Source organism: Strongyloides ratti, assembly GCF_001040885.1.
Source record: "Strongyloides ratti genome assembly S_ratti_ED321, chromosome : 2".
NCBI lineage: Eukaryota > Metazoa > Nematoda > Chromadorea > Rhabditida > Strongyloididae > Strongyloides > Strongyloides ratti.
This window is the reverse complement of record NC_037308.1, coordinates 4526096-4544191: the sequence shown is the minus strand read 5'-3', so window position 1 is coordinate 4544191 and position 18096 is coordinate 4526096. Positions and strand designations below refer to the sequence as shown.

The 18096-nt window shown below is 24.7% G+C and overlaps 11 protein-coding genes across 11 annotated transcripts; 5 read left to right on the top strand and 6 right to left on the bottom strand.

Moving 5' to 3' along the window:
- Positions 1–1633: 1633 nt before the first annotated feature.
- SRAE_2000145400 (N-alpha-acetyltransferase 25, NatB auxiliary subunit) lies at positions 1634–4142 on the top strand (the record flags this gene model as incomplete). The annotated part of the gene is made up of 2 exons (XM_024652409.1): positions 1634–1691; positions 1732–4142. 2 exons carry the CDS (start codon positions 1634–1636, stop codon positions 4140–4142), a joined length of 2469 nt encoding a protein of 822 aa, XP_024505988.1.
- A 71-nt stretch (positions 4143–4213) lies between these two features.
- SRAE_2000145300 (Hypothetical protein) lies at positions 4214–4545 on the bottom strand (the record flags this gene model as incomplete). Its single annotated transcript, XM_024652408.1, has 2 exons — positions 4214–4346; positions 4394–4545. 2 exons carry the CDS (start codon positions 4543–4545, stop codon positions 4214–4216), a joined length of 285 nt encoding a protein of 94 aa, XP_024505987.1.
- A 304-nt stretch (positions 4546–4849) lies between these two features.
- On the bottom strand, positions 4850–5965 carry SRAE_2000145200 (Nematode cuticle collagen, N-terminal domain and Collagen triple helix repeat-containing protein; the record flags this gene model as incomplete). The annotated part of the gene is made up of 1 exon (XM_024652406.1): positions 4850–5965. The coding sequence occupies one exon, from the start codon at positions 5963–5965 to the stop codon at positions 4850–4852; it is 1116 nt and encodes a 371-aa protein (XP_024505986.1).
- Positions 5966–6271: 306 nt separating this feature from the next.
- SRAE_2000145100 (Hypothetical protein) lies at positions 6272–7006 on the bottom strand (the record flags this gene model as incomplete). The annotated part of the gene is made up of 1 exon (XM_024652405.1): positions 6272–7006. One exon carries the CDS (start codon positions 7004–7006, stop codon positions 6272–6274), a length of 735 nt encoding a protein of 244 aa, XP_024505985.1.
- A 535-nt stretch (positions 7007–7541) lies between these two features.
- SRAE_2000145000 (Pi3K21B) lies at positions 7542–9324 on the top strand (the record flags this gene model as incomplete). The annotated part of the gene is made up of 2 exons (XM_024652404.1): positions 7542–8102; positions 8146–9324. The coding sequence occupies 2 exons, from the start codon at positions 7542–7544 to the stop codon at positions 9322–9324; spliced, it is 1740 nt and encodes a 579-aa protein (XP_024505984.1).
- Positions 9325–9716: 392 nt separating this feature from the next.
- SRAE_2000144900 (60S ribosomal protein L37) lies at positions 9717–10038 on the top strand (the record flags this gene model as incomplete). Its single annotated transcript, XM_024652403.1, has 2 exons — positions 9717–9940; positions 9987–10038. 2 exons carry the CDS (start codon positions 9717–9719, stop codon positions 10036–10038), a joined length of 276 nt encoding a protein of 91 aa, XP_024505983.1.
- Positions 10039–10867: 829 nt separating this feature from the next.
- SRAE_2000144800 (Hypothetical protein) lies at positions 10868–11350 on the top strand (the record flags this gene model as incomplete). The annotated part of the gene is made up of 3 exons (XM_024652402.1): positions 10868–10875; positions 10943–11193; positions 11247–11350. 3 exons carry the CDS (start codon positions 10868–10870, stop codon positions 11348–11350), a joined length of 363 nt encoding a protein of 120 aa, XP_024505982.1.
- Positions 11351–11628: 278 nt separating this feature from the next.
- Positions 11629–12420, bottom strand: SRAE_2000144700 (Hypothetical protein; the record flags this gene model as incomplete). Its single annotated transcript, XM_024652401.1, has 1 exon — positions 11629–12420. One exon carries the CDS (start codon positions 12418–12420, stop codon positions 11629–11631), a length of 792 nt encoding a protein of 263 aa, XP_024505981.1.
- Positions 12421–12717: 297 nt separating this feature from the next.
- Positions 12718–14434, bottom strand: SRAE_2000144600 (Hypothetical protein; the record flags this gene model as incomplete). Its single annotated transcript, XM_024652400.1, has 3 exons — positions 12718–12743; positions 12961–14170; positions 14219–14434. 3 exons carry the CDS (start codon positions 14432–14434, stop codon positions 12718–12720), a joined length of 1452 nt encoding a protein of 483 aa, XP_024505980.1.
- A 301-nt stretch (positions 14435–14735) lies between these two features.
- On the top strand, positions 14736–16099 carry SRAE_2000144500 (Amidohydrolase 1 domain and Metal-dependent hydrolase, composite domain-containing protein; the record flags this gene model as incomplete). Its single annotated transcript, XM_024652399.1, has 3 exons — positions 14736–14903; positions 14954–15476; positions 15537–16099. The coding sequence occupies 3 exons, from the start codon at positions 14736–14738 to the stop codon at positions 16097–16099; spliced, it is 1254 nt and encodes a 417-aa protein (XP_024505979.1).
- Positions 16100–16686: 587 nt separating this feature from the next.
- SRAE_2000144400 (PSP, proline-rich domain-containing protein) lies at positions 16687–17852 on the bottom strand (the record flags this gene model as incomplete). The annotated part of the gene is made up of 2 exons (XM_024652398.1): positions 16687–17641; positions 17698–17852. 2 exons carry the CDS (start codon positions 17850–17852, stop codon positions 16687–16689), a joined length of 1110 nt encoding a protein of 369 aa, XP_024505978.1.
- Positions 17853–18096: the final 244 nt, after the last annotated feature.

The following is an 18096-nucleotide window of genomic DNA, read 5'->3' as shown; positions in this document are numbered from 1 at the left end:
TTAATAAGAAAATTGAAAAAAAAAGTAAGAAAAGTGTCAATTTATTCTTTATATAATAATATCATTTTATACCCATTACTCATTTTTTGTAATCTTAAAACTTTTCCTATTCTTACTGGTAAATATTTATTAATTACTTAACTTACTCTCATTTATCATACTTAATCATTTACCAATTAAACATTTAAAAATTTTACTAATACATAACAAAATTCGTTGTCTAATATATATGTAATAAGATTAATAGTATATATATTTTTATTTTTAAAACAAATTTACTTATTACTTCATTATCAATGGTTTAAGTTACAAAGGTACTTTGATAGAATAGAAATAAGATATGATAAATGAATAGACTAAAAAAAAAAAGAAGAATATTGTAATTTCAAAAATATTTTTCAGGAAGATATATTATTTTAAATAAACATACGTTAATTATGAAAATTTATAAACAACAAAAAAATTTATTTTATTTTTATTATTTTTTTTTATCTCCTAAAATACTTAACTTTATAGAATTATGTTTTATAAATTTATACAAAACAAATTATCAAATAAAATATACCAATAAATAAATTATTGTATACTAAAAATGAAAGCTAATCTAATCTTTATCAATGATACCTTATAAATAGTTATATACAACATCATTTTCCTTTTAATAAAGTATCATTATCTCTTCATATTATTGGTACTATTGTTAATAAAAATCTTTTAAGAAGCTTTCTTATAAACATTATGAAGAATTAAGAGAAAATGAAATGTACAAATTAAATATATTTTTATTTTATGGTTATATATAAAACATAATTTTTTTTTTCAAATAGAACTGCAAAAAATGAATATTTCTGATAAATTTTTTTTTATTACATCAAGTATAATTATACAAAATGATAGTTTTAATATCATAAAAATTAAACAAAAATAAAGGAAGTCTTTAACATTTAAATATGTAAAAAGATTTCACAGAATACTCTGTATAGAAATAATAAATGAATTTTCTTTATGTACTTTATCACACTCTTAAAAGCATACAACATTAAAAGGGCAATATAATATGTAATTAAAAATAATTATTGATATAAGATGATATTAAAAAAAAAATTTTTTTTACTTTTTTTTTAAACATAATATTTAAGGTTTTCATTTATTATGATACAATATTTTATGATAAACAAAAAGTATTGTTTGTTTTATAAAAAATTTTATAAACTCAACTATTTTTAAAAGGTATAGTTTTTTTAATGATAAAATAATGTTATAAGTAATTATTTATTAACAATTTTTTTTTGTCACATTTTTTTTTATCTAGTAAAAAATGACTCTTTCAGCAATGGCATAAATAATTATTTCATATATTTTTGGAAATAAAATCTATTTCAATCTACACATAAAACATTATTTATTATATTTTTAGATCATTTTTTATTATAAATTTTTTAACCAACTTTTAAAAAAATAAAAAAAATATATTTTTTTTTAATAATTATTATAAAATTTTTTTTATTTTTATATGATAAAAATTCAAATTGAAATAACTTTACAATACTCTTATATCCTATAACGATTAATTGTTGGTAGTCGCATACTTTATTACTTAGAAAAGGTAATATTCAAATTTTTATTTTCAAAAATGAGTTCCTTAATGAAATCAAAAATTGCCGATGAAAAAAAGATTAGAAAATTAGTAGGTAATGTTTTGAACTTTTTATATGATAATATTTTTTGTAGATTTATTAGAAAATAATAAACCTAATCTTGTATTAAAGGAGGTTTCAAGTTTTATTAAAAAACAGGGATCCATACCACCACAAATTGAAGCTTTACAGGCTTTAGCTTACATTCGCCTCGATCGAATTGATGATGCTGGAGTTATTTTAAGAAAAATTGAGGCAACTTTTGATTCACTTGTATTGGATAAAAATCTTGAAGATTTTTTAACAATCTGTTATAAGGAATTAAAAGATGAAGGATCTATGATTGATCATTTGAATAGATTATTAAAACGTGATCCACAAAATGAACATGCTTCAAATACATTATTTAATATGTATTTTTTAACTAAGAAATGGAATGAGGCAAGGAGTGTTGCCACTAAAATGAAACAACTCTTTGGAAATAGTCGATATATTTTATATAATATTGCTGTAACAGCATTAGAAGCTTATACTGGTGATGATGATATGAAAGAGAAACGTTTCATGCTTGCTGAAAGAATGCTTGACAAAGTAATTAAAGATTCATCTGAAGTTACAAGAGAACATGTTGAATTATTTGTTCAATTACTTTTACTTCAAGGAAAAATATCAGAAGCAATAGATAAGATGGATGCTTATAATGATGTTTTGGTAAGAGCATACGGAAATCCTGAAATTGTAGCTTCAAGAAAAATTGATTATTGTATGTCAATAAAAAAATTTGATAGAGGTATAAAATATGCTCAAGAAGCTATCGTTGAGGGATACACAAATTTTACATACTTACAAGTGTATATTAAGGGTTATGATGAAACAAAAAATATAGAATATTTAGAGGATTTACGCGAAATTTTAAATGAACGATTAGAAGAAAATACACGTAATAAATTATTAGGAACAATGATGTGTGAATGTAGAATAGATGCAAAAGATGAAAAGTTTTATGATAGTATACTTCGTTATATTCATGCTTTTGGAAAACATCCAAATGCATTTACTGATGTCTTTCCTCATGCTCGTCAACTGCCAGATGATAAACTTGAACGTTTGTTATTAACACTTAAAAAACTTTATGAATTAAATCCATCTGAAAATATTTCTTATAGAGTACTGTATAATGAATTAAGATCCTCATTGAAGATTGAAGACGAATCTACAGCCTATGAGGCTATAGAACTTTTTATTGCTAATAAAGATAAAGGAGTTATCGCTAATAAATTTTGTCATATTGCTGTTAGTGAATTATTAAAATTATATTATAAGAAACATAATTTTGAGTATATTCTTGACGCTATTTATATACTAGAAATATCTAGAGATACTTCACCAAGAAATGTTTATACCAGATTGATGCTTATATCATTTTATACACAAATGGGACTTCTAAATGAAACAATGACATTATGGAAAGAAATTGATATAAAAAATATTCAATATATTACACTAGGATACATACTTTTAACATGTTTTGAAAATTTTGGACGTTTTGATGATGGTATCAAAGAGTTATCCCATATGACTGGAGACATAGATACATGTATCAATGAAACAACAGATTCCACTTCTAAAGCTTTCCAAAATAATTCAATTGATAAAGTATTTAGTTTTAGAAAATTTTATGAAACTCAACTTGAAAATAATATTGTCGTTCATGGTAGTGGAACACAATTAGCTTTGTTATCATCACTATTTCCATTAACTGATGAAGAGGTTATAACAAATACCTTAAAAGGAGGGTTTTTCGATATAGATTGGAGCAATGTAACAGATAATCGTGATTTATCAACATTTAGGCAAATTTTATTTATCAATAATTTTGACCTAGACACATTTGTTAATATTTCTGGAAATGAATCTAAAATTTTTATGAAATTTAAAAGCTACATCTGTGGAATGGCATATAACTTAAGAGTAGAGAACAGAGAAATGTTTGAAAATATATATCAAAAATTAAAAACTTTAGTAGATACAATAAAAGCTAAATTTGTCTACGAACCAACAGATATTAATGGGTTTCCGGCAAGCACAGAACTTGGTCTTCACATACATAATCCTCTCTTTGAATTATTTATGGAAGCTTGTGGAGAGTCATTAAAAATAAAACCAGTGATAGTTTTTGATAAAATAGAAAAGTTTGATCTGTGGAATTTTAGAAATCAGCTTATGCACCTAGGTATAACAACATACTACTGCCAACTTCTTTCATTACTATTCGGTAAGACAGAAATGAAACAGTTTCTTAAGGATACTTTTCAAACACTTATTGGTCGTGTCAATGAACTAAGATTGGTCTTCTCATCAACCAGTGATTATAATTTAGTCAAAAAAGACTCTGAAGAATTAACTACAGGGCAAAAGAAATTGTGTAAAATTATAAGACGTGACTACAGTACAACTTTAGAGGATCTGGAATCTGTTATTTTTTTCAAAATGAATAGACTATAAAAAAATATTCAAATTTCTTAATTTATCTAATATGCATATATATTAATAATAGTTAGTGTTTTACTATTAAATTATTCTGTTTTATTTTCTTTTGATGAAAAATTATGCATTTTCTTTAATAACTTATTTCTTAACGTAGCTGCATCTTTCTTAAGTATTGGTGTCTCATGTGAAGCGTTAGGTGTAGTTGACTCGGTATTTTGTCTACAAAAAAATACAACTTTTTTTTGTGATAAAAATTTTTAACTTACATAATATTATTTAATGGTGTTCTTTTAACCTCAGCTGTTGGAGATCTTGGATCTTCTATTTCATGTGTTGTGGAATTACCATAAGATGCAGAAGCATTGAAAGTATCTGTGTTTGTTACTTCAACAACGGGACCAGAAAAAAAACCTCCCATTTATAAAAATAAAATTTTGACCAAAAATTTCGTGATACTAGGAATAGCAAACCGCATCAAAAATTCGTTTTAAGAAATATTTTGAGATTTTTGTACATTTTTATTTTTTAATAAGCTTTAAAGAGAATTTTTTTGGTATATATCATAGTTAATTAAAATGGATTATAATTTCTTTTTAGAAGTGATGCTTTCTAAAACTTTTTATTAAAAAAAATAATTTTTTCAAACATTGAATAATAGAAAAGGTATAAATTATAATAAAATATTTATTTATTTTAACAAATGAAATAAATAAAACAAACAATTAAGTTCTTCTTCTGTATCCAGATTGTCTAGATGGTGCTGATGGTTCATTAGAATAACCGCTTTCAACTGGAGAGTTGCCAGATCTTTGTGGGCAGCTACAGTATTCGGCATCTTGACCTGGCTCACCTTCTTCACCTGGTTCACCTGGTTGTCCATCTTCTCCATTCTTTCCTGGTGGTCCTTGTGGACCTCTTTCTCCTTGTGTTCCCATCATTCCTGGTTCACCAACGGTTCCTTCGTCTCCTTCAGGTCCAACTGGTCCAACTTGTCCACGTTCTCCTCTTGGTCCTTTACGTCCAACTTGTCTTTCAACATCATCTCCTGGTGGTCCTTGTGGTCCTGGTTCTCCTGCTTGTCCAACTGGTCCAGTTGGTCCCATAGATCCTGGCATACCTGGTTGACCATCACGTCCTGGCATTCCTGGTTGACCACGAGCTCCTCTCATACCTCTAGCACCTGGACGTCCCTGTGGACCTTGTGGTCCTTGTGGTCCAGCTGGACAGTTGAAGCATGCTCCATATTGTTGATGTTGAGCTTGAACATCTTCAGCATCATCTCCATCTTTTCCATCAGTACCTGGTGCTCCTGGTTCTCCATCCAAACCAGCTTCTCCTTTTGGTCCTGGTGGTCCGGCTGGACATTTGTTTTCAACATTAGCACATTGACATTGTGAATTTCCAGATGGGTTTACAGATGGAGCACCACCGCTATTGAAAGCTGGTGGAACACCAACAATTCCATTTTGTGGAGTAGCTCCTGGTTGTCCATTTGGAAGTGTTGGAACAGGTCCAAAGTCAGTTGATCCTCCTTGTGGATTAAGTCCTCCTGGTCCCATTGGGCCTGGGAAGTGTGATGATTTTCCAGAAGGACCATTGTATGAAGTTGGTGTTGGTGGAGCATAATAATTGGCTTGACGACGATTACGTTTACCACCAAGATTAACCATTTCCTTCCAAAGATCAGATGATTGAGTTCTGAAAGTAGACATTTCATCTTCAAGTTCCATTTTCAATGATTGAATGTCATTGAAAATCATTGGAACAATAAGAAAACATGATAGAAGTGCAAATAAACCAATGGCACTAGCAGCAATGAAGGCTAATTTGATACTCATTGTGAAGAAAAGAGTAACAAACGTATAAAATATTATTTAATGAATTGTTTCTTTTATAGTAAAAGTTTTGACCTGTTATTAGAAGAAGGTGGAGAAGAATTTCAAAGTTTTATACTACTTTTGTCAAGGTTGTTTTGAATATTATTTAATAAGTTTATGATAATATAAGTTAGTCAACTCGTTCTAGATTTTATCATTTATTTTTACAATAAGAAATCTGAAGATAATAGAACTAGATATATGTATATATATAGACAAAAGAATAGATCCGTTTATCAGATAAGGAATTTTATTAATAATTTTTAATTAATTATGAGAAGAGAGATTATTTAATTCTTCTAATAATTTTAACTTTTGAGATTCAAGAACTTTTTTCTTTGCCAATTGTCTAATTTCTTCTTTCTCAATTTTAATATTTAAAGTACTTATACTTTCTTCAAGTTCTAATTTTTCTTTCTCTAATTGTTTTCTTTCCTCATCAATGGAAATTGTTAACTCATTAAGTCTTTTTTGTATAATCTGCCAATACTCAGATCCAATTACATCTTCATCAAATTTCAAATTTTCTAAATGATTATTAAAAGTAACAATTGTTTTATTATAATCTAAAATAAACATATCATGAATTTTTAACATCTTTTCTTTGGTTAATTGTAATGGAAATTCATAATCAACAAAAGAATTGTCATCTAACTTTGAAAATACATTTGATTCCTTCTCATGATTATTGTATTTCTCAATTACAGATATTTTATTGTTTATTATTTCAATCATTTTATTAGTTGACTCTTCAATAAAAGACATTTCAATTTTGTTACGTTTTTCTTTTTCAGTAATAATTTCTAAGTATAAATTGTAATATTCTTCACCTAATTTTTTATAATATGTCATATCTTCAATTCGTTGACTTTGTCTTCTGTTCGTTATAACAACATTATCTAATTTTTTTATAACTTTTTCCTCCAAATAAAATGAAGGATCATTAATTTGATTTTCATGATTTTTTTCTTGAATTTTAGTATGTTTTTTTATAGAAGGCATAATATTATAAATAAAATACTAATATTTTGATAATATTTTATTTCAAATGACTATTTTAAATAATATACAAAATATTCCATTTTATAATTTAAACATTAACTGAAGCGTTATTATTTTATAAAAAGAAATGTTATGTAATATAATTGTACAAGTATAGATGGTTTTAAATAGGTCTTAAACAAATATATAATTTATATAAGAGCAAATGTTATTAATAAATATGATGCATATATGAAAATGTGCCAATAAGCTATATATAATATGAATAAGGAGTTAGTAAGTTGTGTCTTGTTGATAATATTACCCTCTCAACAAGTACAACGCTTTTTTTCTCTACATGTATTAGAAAATTTTTTTACTTAATCTTGGTATACTGCCTCTGACCATTTAAACATCTGTTCTTTTATTTACAAGTATTTTATGATAATATTTTTTTAAAATATATTTCTATACATATATATAACTTGATTTCTATTAGTATTTAGTTTTCTTTCTTTGTTGTTATATTTAATATTTTAATTTATTTAAATAAATTATGGAAAACCAACACATCAATATTGAACAAGAATCAGAAACATCTGTATCTAAAACTTTTATTGAAAATAAAGATGAAGAAAAAAATGATTGTAAAAATATTAATAAAGATGTTGAAAAAATAAGTAATGAAGAATCATTAAAAGATGGTGATAAAGAATATTTTCATGAAGATTCAACACAAGAGGATACTGAAGAAGATGTTGATGATGGTTGTGTTCGAGGGCGTTTTACTTATAGATCAGATGATGGACAGTCTGATTATAACCCAGATGATGAATTAGATACTGAATTAGATTTTAAGTTAGAAGAAAATATGAGAGAATTACGATTGCAAAGACGGCGTTTTGAAGATGAGGTAGAAGATCATAATCTAAATTTACGCCATCCACCAATATTACCAAAGAAAGTTAATAGAAACATGGATATTATTGATAGATTAACATTAGCAGAAAAAGAAATGGCAAAAAAATCTCCAAAAGAGAAAACAATAAGTGAACTTTATGCTCGTGATTGGTATTTTGGTGATATTGTCAAAGAACAAGTTCCTATTATTATTAAGGTATATTCTAAAATTAATAATTTTTTTTTAAAAATTTTTTTAGGGTCAACCAGATGGTGTATTTTTTATTAGAAACTCAACAACTCCCGGAGATTTTACTTTAAATTTTAATTGTAATGGTGAATTAAAGTTAATAAAAATAATTATTGATGATGATGGAATGTGCCATTTTCAATCTCATTCAACTAAATTTGAAAATATCACAAAACTTTTAGAACATTTTAAAACACATTCATTGGAATCATACAATTCAACATTACCAATATTTTTGAAACATCATATGTCTTATGACAAATATATTGCAGAGAAAAATAAAACAAAAGTTAAACATGTATCTGTTATTCTTCATGAAATGTATGGTATTCATACAGAGAGTGAAAGAATTTACAAAAGAGTTGAAAAATTAGATATAGAAAAAAGTGAAATACATTGTAAAGGAACAATGTTACAGAGAAATTTATCTCAAGCTATTGGTGCTGAAATAGTTTATCGGGAAGCTATAGAAAAAATGAAAGCTGATCTTCATGATCATCCAGAAAAAGTTCATGATCTTAAAATTGTTAAGTCACTTGAAGATAACATTCTTATGCAATTAGGAAGAATTCAGGAATTAAGGGAGGCTCAAGCAATGACAAAAGAAGAAATGAAAGAATTGAAAAAAGTTCTAATGTTATATGATAAGAAAAAACATGATTTATATACAAGATATTATAAATTAGAAAAGGCACGTGATGGTTTAATAGAAATATTATTATCAAAAGAAATAGAAAGTATTGATATTCAAAAAGGTATTTGGGAGGCTACCTCATTAGTTGATTATGAATCATTACAATTGAGTGAATTCTTTTTGGATGTAGAATTGCCTTTTAATATTGAGGATTGGTTAATAATTGATGCTGATAAAAATAAGGCTATTGAATTAATACAGCAATCTATGGATAGGAATCCTAATGATTCAGATGGTATCTTTTTAATTCGTCCAAGTTTTACAAAACAAGGTTGTTATGCATTATCATTATCAGTTAAGGGAAATATTCGCCATTGTTTAGTTGAATATAGTAATTCACATGATATTGAACAATGTGGATATGGATTCATGAACTCAAATTTATATTTTCCATCTATGGTGGATTTTGTTAAATATTATTATCACAATAGTATGAAAGATCACAATACTGAACTTGACATTACCTTGAGAAAAACTGCTTTACAAGAATGTTAACTTTAATTTATATTTAACTTTGTTATTACTAAATTATTAATAAGAAAATAAATTATTAACGCTTTAATTTTATTCTTAAAATATTTGTACATCATAACAGTAACTTTATTCCACACGTATATCTTGCAACGATTGTTTAGTATAGTATTTGAGTAATGTATAAATTTTTCCTTTTATTTACCATTTTTTAGTATTTTTTTTGTTAAAAACCGTCTAATTCTTTCTTAAAAATTGCTTTAAAAATTTTTTCTAATTTCCAAATAATTTTTTTTGTCACAAAATTATAAAAAATTCATTGTTCGGAAAAATATCATTAAATTTTGTTTTTATTTTTCGTATACTTAAACTTTGTTTTACAATTTTTTAAATTTCATAAAATTTAAGGTTTAAAAATGACAAAAGGTACTCAAGCCTTCGGTAAACGCCACAATAAAACTCACACCTTGTGCCGTCGTTGTGGAAAATCTTCATACCATATCCAAAAGCACACATGTGCTGCATGTGGATATCCATCATCCCGTAAACGTACCTACAATTGGTCAGTTAAGTCTATTCGCAGACGTACCACAGGAACTGGACGCATGCGTCATCTTAAAAAAGTCCACGCCAGATATGCGTAAGTTAAATATATTTTTTTTTAAAATTATAAATATTATTTTTAGTAATGGATTCCGTTCTGGAGCACCACAAAAAGCTACCGTAAAGGCTGAATAAATCAATCTTGGACTATTTTTTTGAATGTTCGTTGTTATGTTTTATAATTTCACGGAATTGTTATACTATACAATAAAAGCTTTCTGTTGTATATTTATTTTAAAATTTTTTTTTATAATTTTTTTTTTGAAAGCAATTGTGAATTGTAAAAAGTTATAGAAATATAACGATTAAAAAAGAATTTTTTATTTTTCAATAATAGTGTAATTTTAACAGTTAAAATATAAATGTATTTCTCTTTCTGCATGTGATATTTTTTTTATCCAGCGGGAAAGTATTATACAAGCCCCTTTTATTTAAACAAAATAAGCAATTATACTTTTTATAGGATATAAATAATATACCATAATGCTTAAATATTTATTATTTAAAAGACATAATGTAGCATTTTTATCTATTGAATCATATAAGTGTATGGTTAAATACATATTATTATTAAAAAGGAGTTATAGATATTATAGGATATAGACGAAACATACTTCATCAGGGTCACTTTGTTGCATTATTTATAAAATTACCTTTACAAGAGATATCTTAAATATTTTACCTTCCCATTTTATACAAGGTACTTTCACTGTTTGTATGTATATAAAAGTCTGTCACTAAGGCATTATGATCATGATGAGTATAGGGAGAGAAAAACAAGTTTTGGGTTGTTTTTAGTTATTATATATTAAATATATGTGATCATACATTTAGTTCGATAAATTTTATTTTACTTTTTACTTTTGTAATAAAATAATTTTTTAACTTGAATTTTTTTTAAGACAAATTTTATATTTTTGCTTTATATCCTATATTATTTTTAAAAAAAAAAGATCTCATTAAGATGGCAAAGTATGTTTTTTAATTTTTTAAATTATTTTATGTTAAAATGTACTTTATGTTTTTTATTTATTTTAAGTACAAGAAAAGGTAAACTTACATTAAAGCCAAATGAGACGTTTGAAATTTACGAACATCGTCGTGCTACATCACCTAAAAATATAATGTCAGGAGGATACTCTACCTCAAATAATTCTTTAAATAAAACTCAATATTTTTATCCTAATAAAGATCAAATATATTTTTCACCACACGTTGACAATCATAATCAAATAAATGATGCATTTTACAATATAAGAATGCCTATGAATATATCTCCAAAACGTAAATGTAAGTATTACAGATATTTTTTTTTATTTATACATTTACAATCATTATTTTAGTCCCACTTGTATGGGTTATTGCTGCAGCAATATCAATACCATTATTTATAATTTTATGTATGTTTATTGCTGTATGGTTACAAGAATTAGGATTTTTAAAATAAAAATAAAACCCATAAAATTAAATGTAATTAGTTGGTGTAAACCAATAAATGACTAATAAGTTTTTCTATTATTTACATTTAATCTAAGTATGAATGATAATTTGAATGTGAGAAGGAATAAAAAATTATGATATTATAAATATGTTTTATTTTAACATGTACTTTAACTTTTGATTAAATAAAATACTTTAATAAACACTACAATATTAAAAAAATTATTTTTTTTTTATAATTAAAAATTATTTATTGACAGATAAAATTATATTTAAAGTTCATTTTTAATTTTTATGACTAGCATAGGAAGTTGTTGAGGTAACAGATGGGTACATTTCTTCATTAGGACTTCGTGAAATTAATAGGGAATCAACAACCTGTTTATTACCATATTGAAACCGATTTTTGGTATCTAAATGTGGTGGAATTGAAGGATCTGATGATAAAGTAATTCTTGTATCAGCTTGTGATGAATCAGATACTTTAGGTGGTGCAAAAAAATTAACTTCTTTTGGTGCATTTTCTGTTTTTGAAGATATACTTTTACTATCAATATCTGATTTTCTTTTAATTTTATACTCAGTTGTAGAAGTAGTTGAATTATTAATATTTCCTTTATTAATAGTTATATCTTTCTTTAAATCTTTACTTTTTCCAGTTTGTTGTATTACATCCTTCTCTCCATTTTTAGAATCTTTAGACTTGGATTTTATTGAATTTACTTCTTTTTTTATATTCCATTTAAAACGTGTTTCTGGGGTATCTAAATTTTTTAAAGATGTTGTAGATGTTATTGATGATATTGTATCTAAAACAGACTGTTGTCTCATTAATGTTTTTTTTCTTTTTCTATTTCTTGCATAAATACATACCCTAACAATTTCTTCAAATAGAATGGCAATAATAATAATAACAAGAATAATTAAGATTGATTTTAATCCATTAGCCACATCATTTGACAAATCATTGATACTTCTTATAACATTTTTTAAATCATCAACAAGACCCTGTTGTTGTTCAACCAATTTTTTTAATACTTCTTCTGACGTCCTAATGGTTACTGTTTGATTATTCATTATAATATTATAATAAGAACAAAAAAAAAAAATAATTGATAAGAATTTACATTTTGATTTGTATATATATAATAGATATGTACATATAATTTACCACTGTATATTTAACAAAATTTGTAAAATAATTTTTAACCAAATTTGCAAATATATATGAAATTTTAAAGTTTCTAAGATAAATTAAATTTTTCAATTACAAATTTTTGATATACATTATGATACTTGATTTTCATAATTTTAAAAATTATTTAAAATATTTTTTAATTTTAATTTAAAAAAACATTTATGTAAATTTTCTTGTTAATGTAAAATTGTTTTGGCATAATCTAAAATTATTATTATTATAATAAAAATTTTAAATTAAAAATAATTTAGAAATAATTTTTTTTTTTGTTAAAAAATAATAATTTATACATTTATATATTAAAATATTAATCATATAAAAATTTAAATGAATAAAAAAATAAATAAATTATTTTTTGTCTATTAGAATATCAAATGTTTTGGTATCAAATTTTTTAGTATCATTTTTTAATGTCTTACATATAAAATCATATTCTTTATGAATATTAGGACAAACATTATTAATTATTTGAGGTAAATATTCTTCATGTTCAAATTTTATTTCTTTTATGAATGATTCTATAATTGGTTCATAACAATCATTCCATTGTTCAATATTTTTTTCAAATTCTATAAGACTATTATACATCTCTTCTTCATAGGCAGAATCATTTAAATTATCATCAGATGAGGAGTAATCATCAGATGATTCATCATCAGAAATAATTGAAATAAATTTTTCACCTCCTAAATGTTCAAATAACTTTTGATCTAAATTTGTAATGGCATTCCAGACATCACATATTAATGCACAAATTGATTTACCAGTTCCAGGTCCAACTTTCGCCTCAAATACTTTATGATTTATTAAACCAAGATCTTCTGTAAGATTTGAATTTAAAAATTTCTCCATTATATCTTTAAGTGTATTTTCAATTTTTTTAATATCTGAAACTTTTCTTTTCTTTTTTCCTTCTTTTCCCGTTTTAGCATTGACGTATGTAATTATTCTACCAAGATAACATATTTCTCTTATATCATTTAAAGCTGAATACCATGATCGATTATATTTCTTGGCACTAATTATATAATTTTCCTCAACTGAAAATTTTAAATGTAAAAAAATTTCTTTAATATTATCAAGTTCAGTTTTTAGTTTTGGATTTTTTGCCGTAAAACAAATTATTGTTCTTGTATTTTTAAGAAGAAAACCTCCAATTGCAGCATAAAGAGGATTACGATCAATTTTATAATTACATTTTTTAACATTTAAAAAATCTTCACTTTGAAACCATGATAAAATTTCATAATTTTTAAATGAATTAGTAAAACAAGGTATATCAACAAATATCCACCTTCCAATATAATAATTTTTTTTATCATTCTGATTAGTTTTCATAAAATCAATACAATATATTCTTGGACAATCATTTTTTGTTTTTGATAATAAAAATTGAATATCTTTTATACTTTTTTTAAATATATTAGTACAATTATATACGTCACCTGAAGAAGTAATAGACATATTAAAAAAATTAGGAACACAACGTTGTATCCATTTATCAAAATTTTTTCCTAATGAAGCAACCAAACCATTCTTTGAGTTTGATGAAAATTTTAAATCATATAATAAATTATTATTAATAATACCACCACGTATATCTATATACATTTGTGAAATAGATTCATACTAGGAAACGAATTAAAATTTTTGTATAAAAAAAAACTTTTAACCTACGTATTTTTTATATTTAAGAGATTCAAGTAAGAAATATATTAAGAATGAATCTGTCTTACTCGATGTTTCATCAAAAACGAATGATTTGGTATCATAAAATGAAATAAATACATGAGACTTCAAAATATAATTTTCATTTGGAAGTATTTGATGAATAACAGGAATGACCTGTTTAGGATTATCCAAAAATTGTATATTTTCTTCAATACAATTCATATTATTAATTTTGAAAAAAAAATTAATTAAAGATATTTGAGAAATTTAATATTAATTAAAATATTATTATTAAAGAACATTTTTCAACAATTGGGCTATCGTTTTCAACAACATTTATTTATATAAAATATAGAGTATATCATAAAAGTTTAATGATCACTTTTTTGTTACATCTTATAATCTGATTTGCCTTGAAAAAGTTTTTTTTACTATCAATCATATAAAATGGTTACCTTGAAAAGAAGGTGATAAAAATATTTTGATTTCATATATTGTTTTATTTTATGGTATCGATAAGAAAATGTTTACTAGTGGAAAAATTTTTACTGCTCCTTTTATATGGAATGGAGATGAATTTTTAAAAAATTATGTTATTAAGGCAAATAATGATGGTGTTATTGAGGAAGTTGTACCTTTTGATGAGTTATCAGAAAAAGAAAAGTTAGATGTTGTTATGTTTCAAGATCAGGTAAGTTATCTTTTTTTTAACATTCATCTTTTAATTGATCTTTTTGTAAGATTATACTTCCTGGTTTTGTTAATTGTCATAGTCATTCATTTCATAGATTTCTTCGAGGAAAAAGTTGTATAGGTACTCCGGGTGAAGAAAATTTCTGGAAATGGAGAGACAATATGTATTCATTAGTTCAAAATATTGATTATAAAAAAATGTTATATTTTTGTAAAATAACCTTTAAAGAAATGGTTGAAGCAGGTATTACAACAGTTGGAGAATTTCATTATCTTCATCATTCAAATATTAAAGAAAAAAATTTTGATCTTGATAAAGCAGTAATTGAAGCTGCAACTGAAATAGGAATACGCCTTGTCTTAATTGTTACATTATATACATTTCCTGGTTTAAATCGTTCAGAAGAACTTAATCAAACTCAGAAACATTTTGAATGTATTATAGATGAATTTATTGAACATCTTAATAATTTAAAAAAAACAATTAAAATGGATAATGTATCAATAGGTGTTGCTGCACATAGTATTAGAGCAGTAGATGAAAATAGTCTTAAAAAATTATGGATATTTTGTAAGGAAAAAAATCTTCCTCTTCATATTCATTTAGAAGAACAACCTAAAGAAATAGGAGATTGTATGAAGTATCTTTGTAGAAGACCAAGTGAAATAATACTTGAAAATTTTAAGTCTATTGGACCTGTAAATTTGACAGCTGTCCATTGTTCTTTTACTACAAGAAAACTAATGAATGAATTAAAACAAAATGACACAAAAATATGTGTATGCCCACTTACAGAAGGTTACTTAGGAGATAACATACCAATTCTTGATTCAGAAGATCAAATTGTTCTTGGAAGTGATTGTAATAATAGAATATCAATGTTAGAAGAAGCTCGATGGTTAGCTTTTGGGCAACATTTAAGAAATAACAATAGAAATCATGGAAAATTTGATGCAAACAAATTGATAAAAATTCTAACAGAAAATGGAAGTAAAAGTTTAGGATTAGAAAAAACAATAGGAAAACTTGAAAAAGGTTACAAACTTGATTTTACCACAATTAAACTAAAATCTACTGTAATGAGAGAGACTCAAAAGCAGGAAGATATTAATGATTCCATTATTTTTTCATGTGATAATAAAGAAATTGGAAACGTATATGTTAATGGAAAAATGGTGTACAGTTGTTGTTAGTTAAAAAAAAATATATAAAAAAATGTATTATTATTAGACATTTTTTATTAAACATCTTGTTTAATTTTATCATTCTATTAATATTAATAATTTTATTAGAAAGTATATTTCAAGTAAATATTTATTTAGACTTACTATCAAGAAATTATTAAAAATTTTTTAATTATAACATAATGGATAACTATTTGTTTTTTCTTTTTCTAACAAATATTTTTTGTAAAAAAAAAACTAAACAAAAAGTTTAGCATTTATTTTTTTGAATGTACTTTAAAAAACATCTTTATCTTTTTTATGAATTAGTTTTTTATTAAAAAAATTATCATTATTTTACTTTAAATTTATTAACTTAAAAACAAACAACACAATAACTTAGAAACAAAGATATTTATAAACTTATTATGAAAAATTTATTCCCCAAAATACAACAATATATACTGACATAAAGATTATTTTAAACTTTAAGATATCATTACTATCAAATTCATTAACTCAACAAATGACTTTATAGATATATTTGTTTTTTTTTATAAAAAAACTTATAACTAAACATCCCTACATTGCATCTGAGAAATAGCAAAACCTGAATTTTAAGCTTTTTTTATCAATGATCTAATTTTTTTTAAAAATCCTCTCTCTATCGCTTCCTCTCTTGCCTCAAAAGGTTGTATCCCAACTGTAAAACTTTTTAATGAGGGTTTATCATCTGTTGTCGTTTTAAAATGTTCTTGAGAGTTTACAATAATAGTTCCTGAATTTTCTTCGATTACACTACGATTTATAGTATCATCTTGAAATGAATTATCATATTCATCAATACTTGATGATTCACTACTTTTATGACCTTCCTTCTCTTTATTTTCTATTTTAACAAGATTTTTTTCTCTGCGTCTTTTATGTCTATATGCTAATTCATAATCATTAATCCTATGATGTTGACAGAAGTTATCATATATCATTTCTTCCAGATTATACATAAAATCACCAAAATGTGGTACACGATAACTAGGTCCTGAAATACTAAACGAGTTTGGTATATATTTATTATACCCTGGAAAATCAAATATTTTATTTGGATTAATCTTAGGTGGTAATGTTAAATCTTCACTATCCTTATTATTCACCTTTCTTTTTTTAGATGGAACAGGACACTCTTCATCATCGTTACCAGCATGAAAATCAAGCGTTTCTTCATCGTTTTCTAGCGCATCAAGAAGTAATTCTGGAGGGTAACCTTGTACAAGACCTTTTACTCTCATCCTGTGAATCCATGGGGGTAACTCATTTTTATCAATATCTAGAGCATCCCTCAATTTACTAGATATCTCTCCAGGAATATATTTTGATTCATTAATTTCATCGTGATATCGATTTGAAGTATTATTCCTCTTATTTCTACTTAGTGTAAGAGCAGCTTTAATTTTTTTATCATCTTTTGGAAATGGGCATTTAGCTAAAACATGCTCACCATCACAATTGAAACATATTGGAGCACTTCTACCATTTTTTTTCGGTATTAATGTACCTGTAGATGTATAAACATTTCTACAATTTACCTGTGGAATACTAAAAATACAATAAAAATCATAATTATAACTTACACTGGTTTTACATCATTATCTCCTTCATCAAATGTTCTATTCGAATCATCTACAAAAAAATCGTCATCCAAAAAGTCGTCTTCAATAGTGTACTCTGTATGTTTATCCAACAAATTAGAATTATTTGTAGTTCCTGAGGAATCGTCAGTAACCATAATATAATTATAAATAAAAAAAAAAAAATTAAAAATAAAATTTATTAAATTTAAATTTCTAAACTTTTTTTTTCAAATTACAAACTCGTGCTTTGTATTTAGTATTCTGTTCAAGACCTAATCTTATAAATGTGGAAAAATATATCTTTACGAAATTTAAATAAGTATAAAATTTTCTTAAACATTGTTTAAAAAACTTTTTTTTTTTATTTAAATGATGAAGTTTTTTATTTTTTGTTAAATA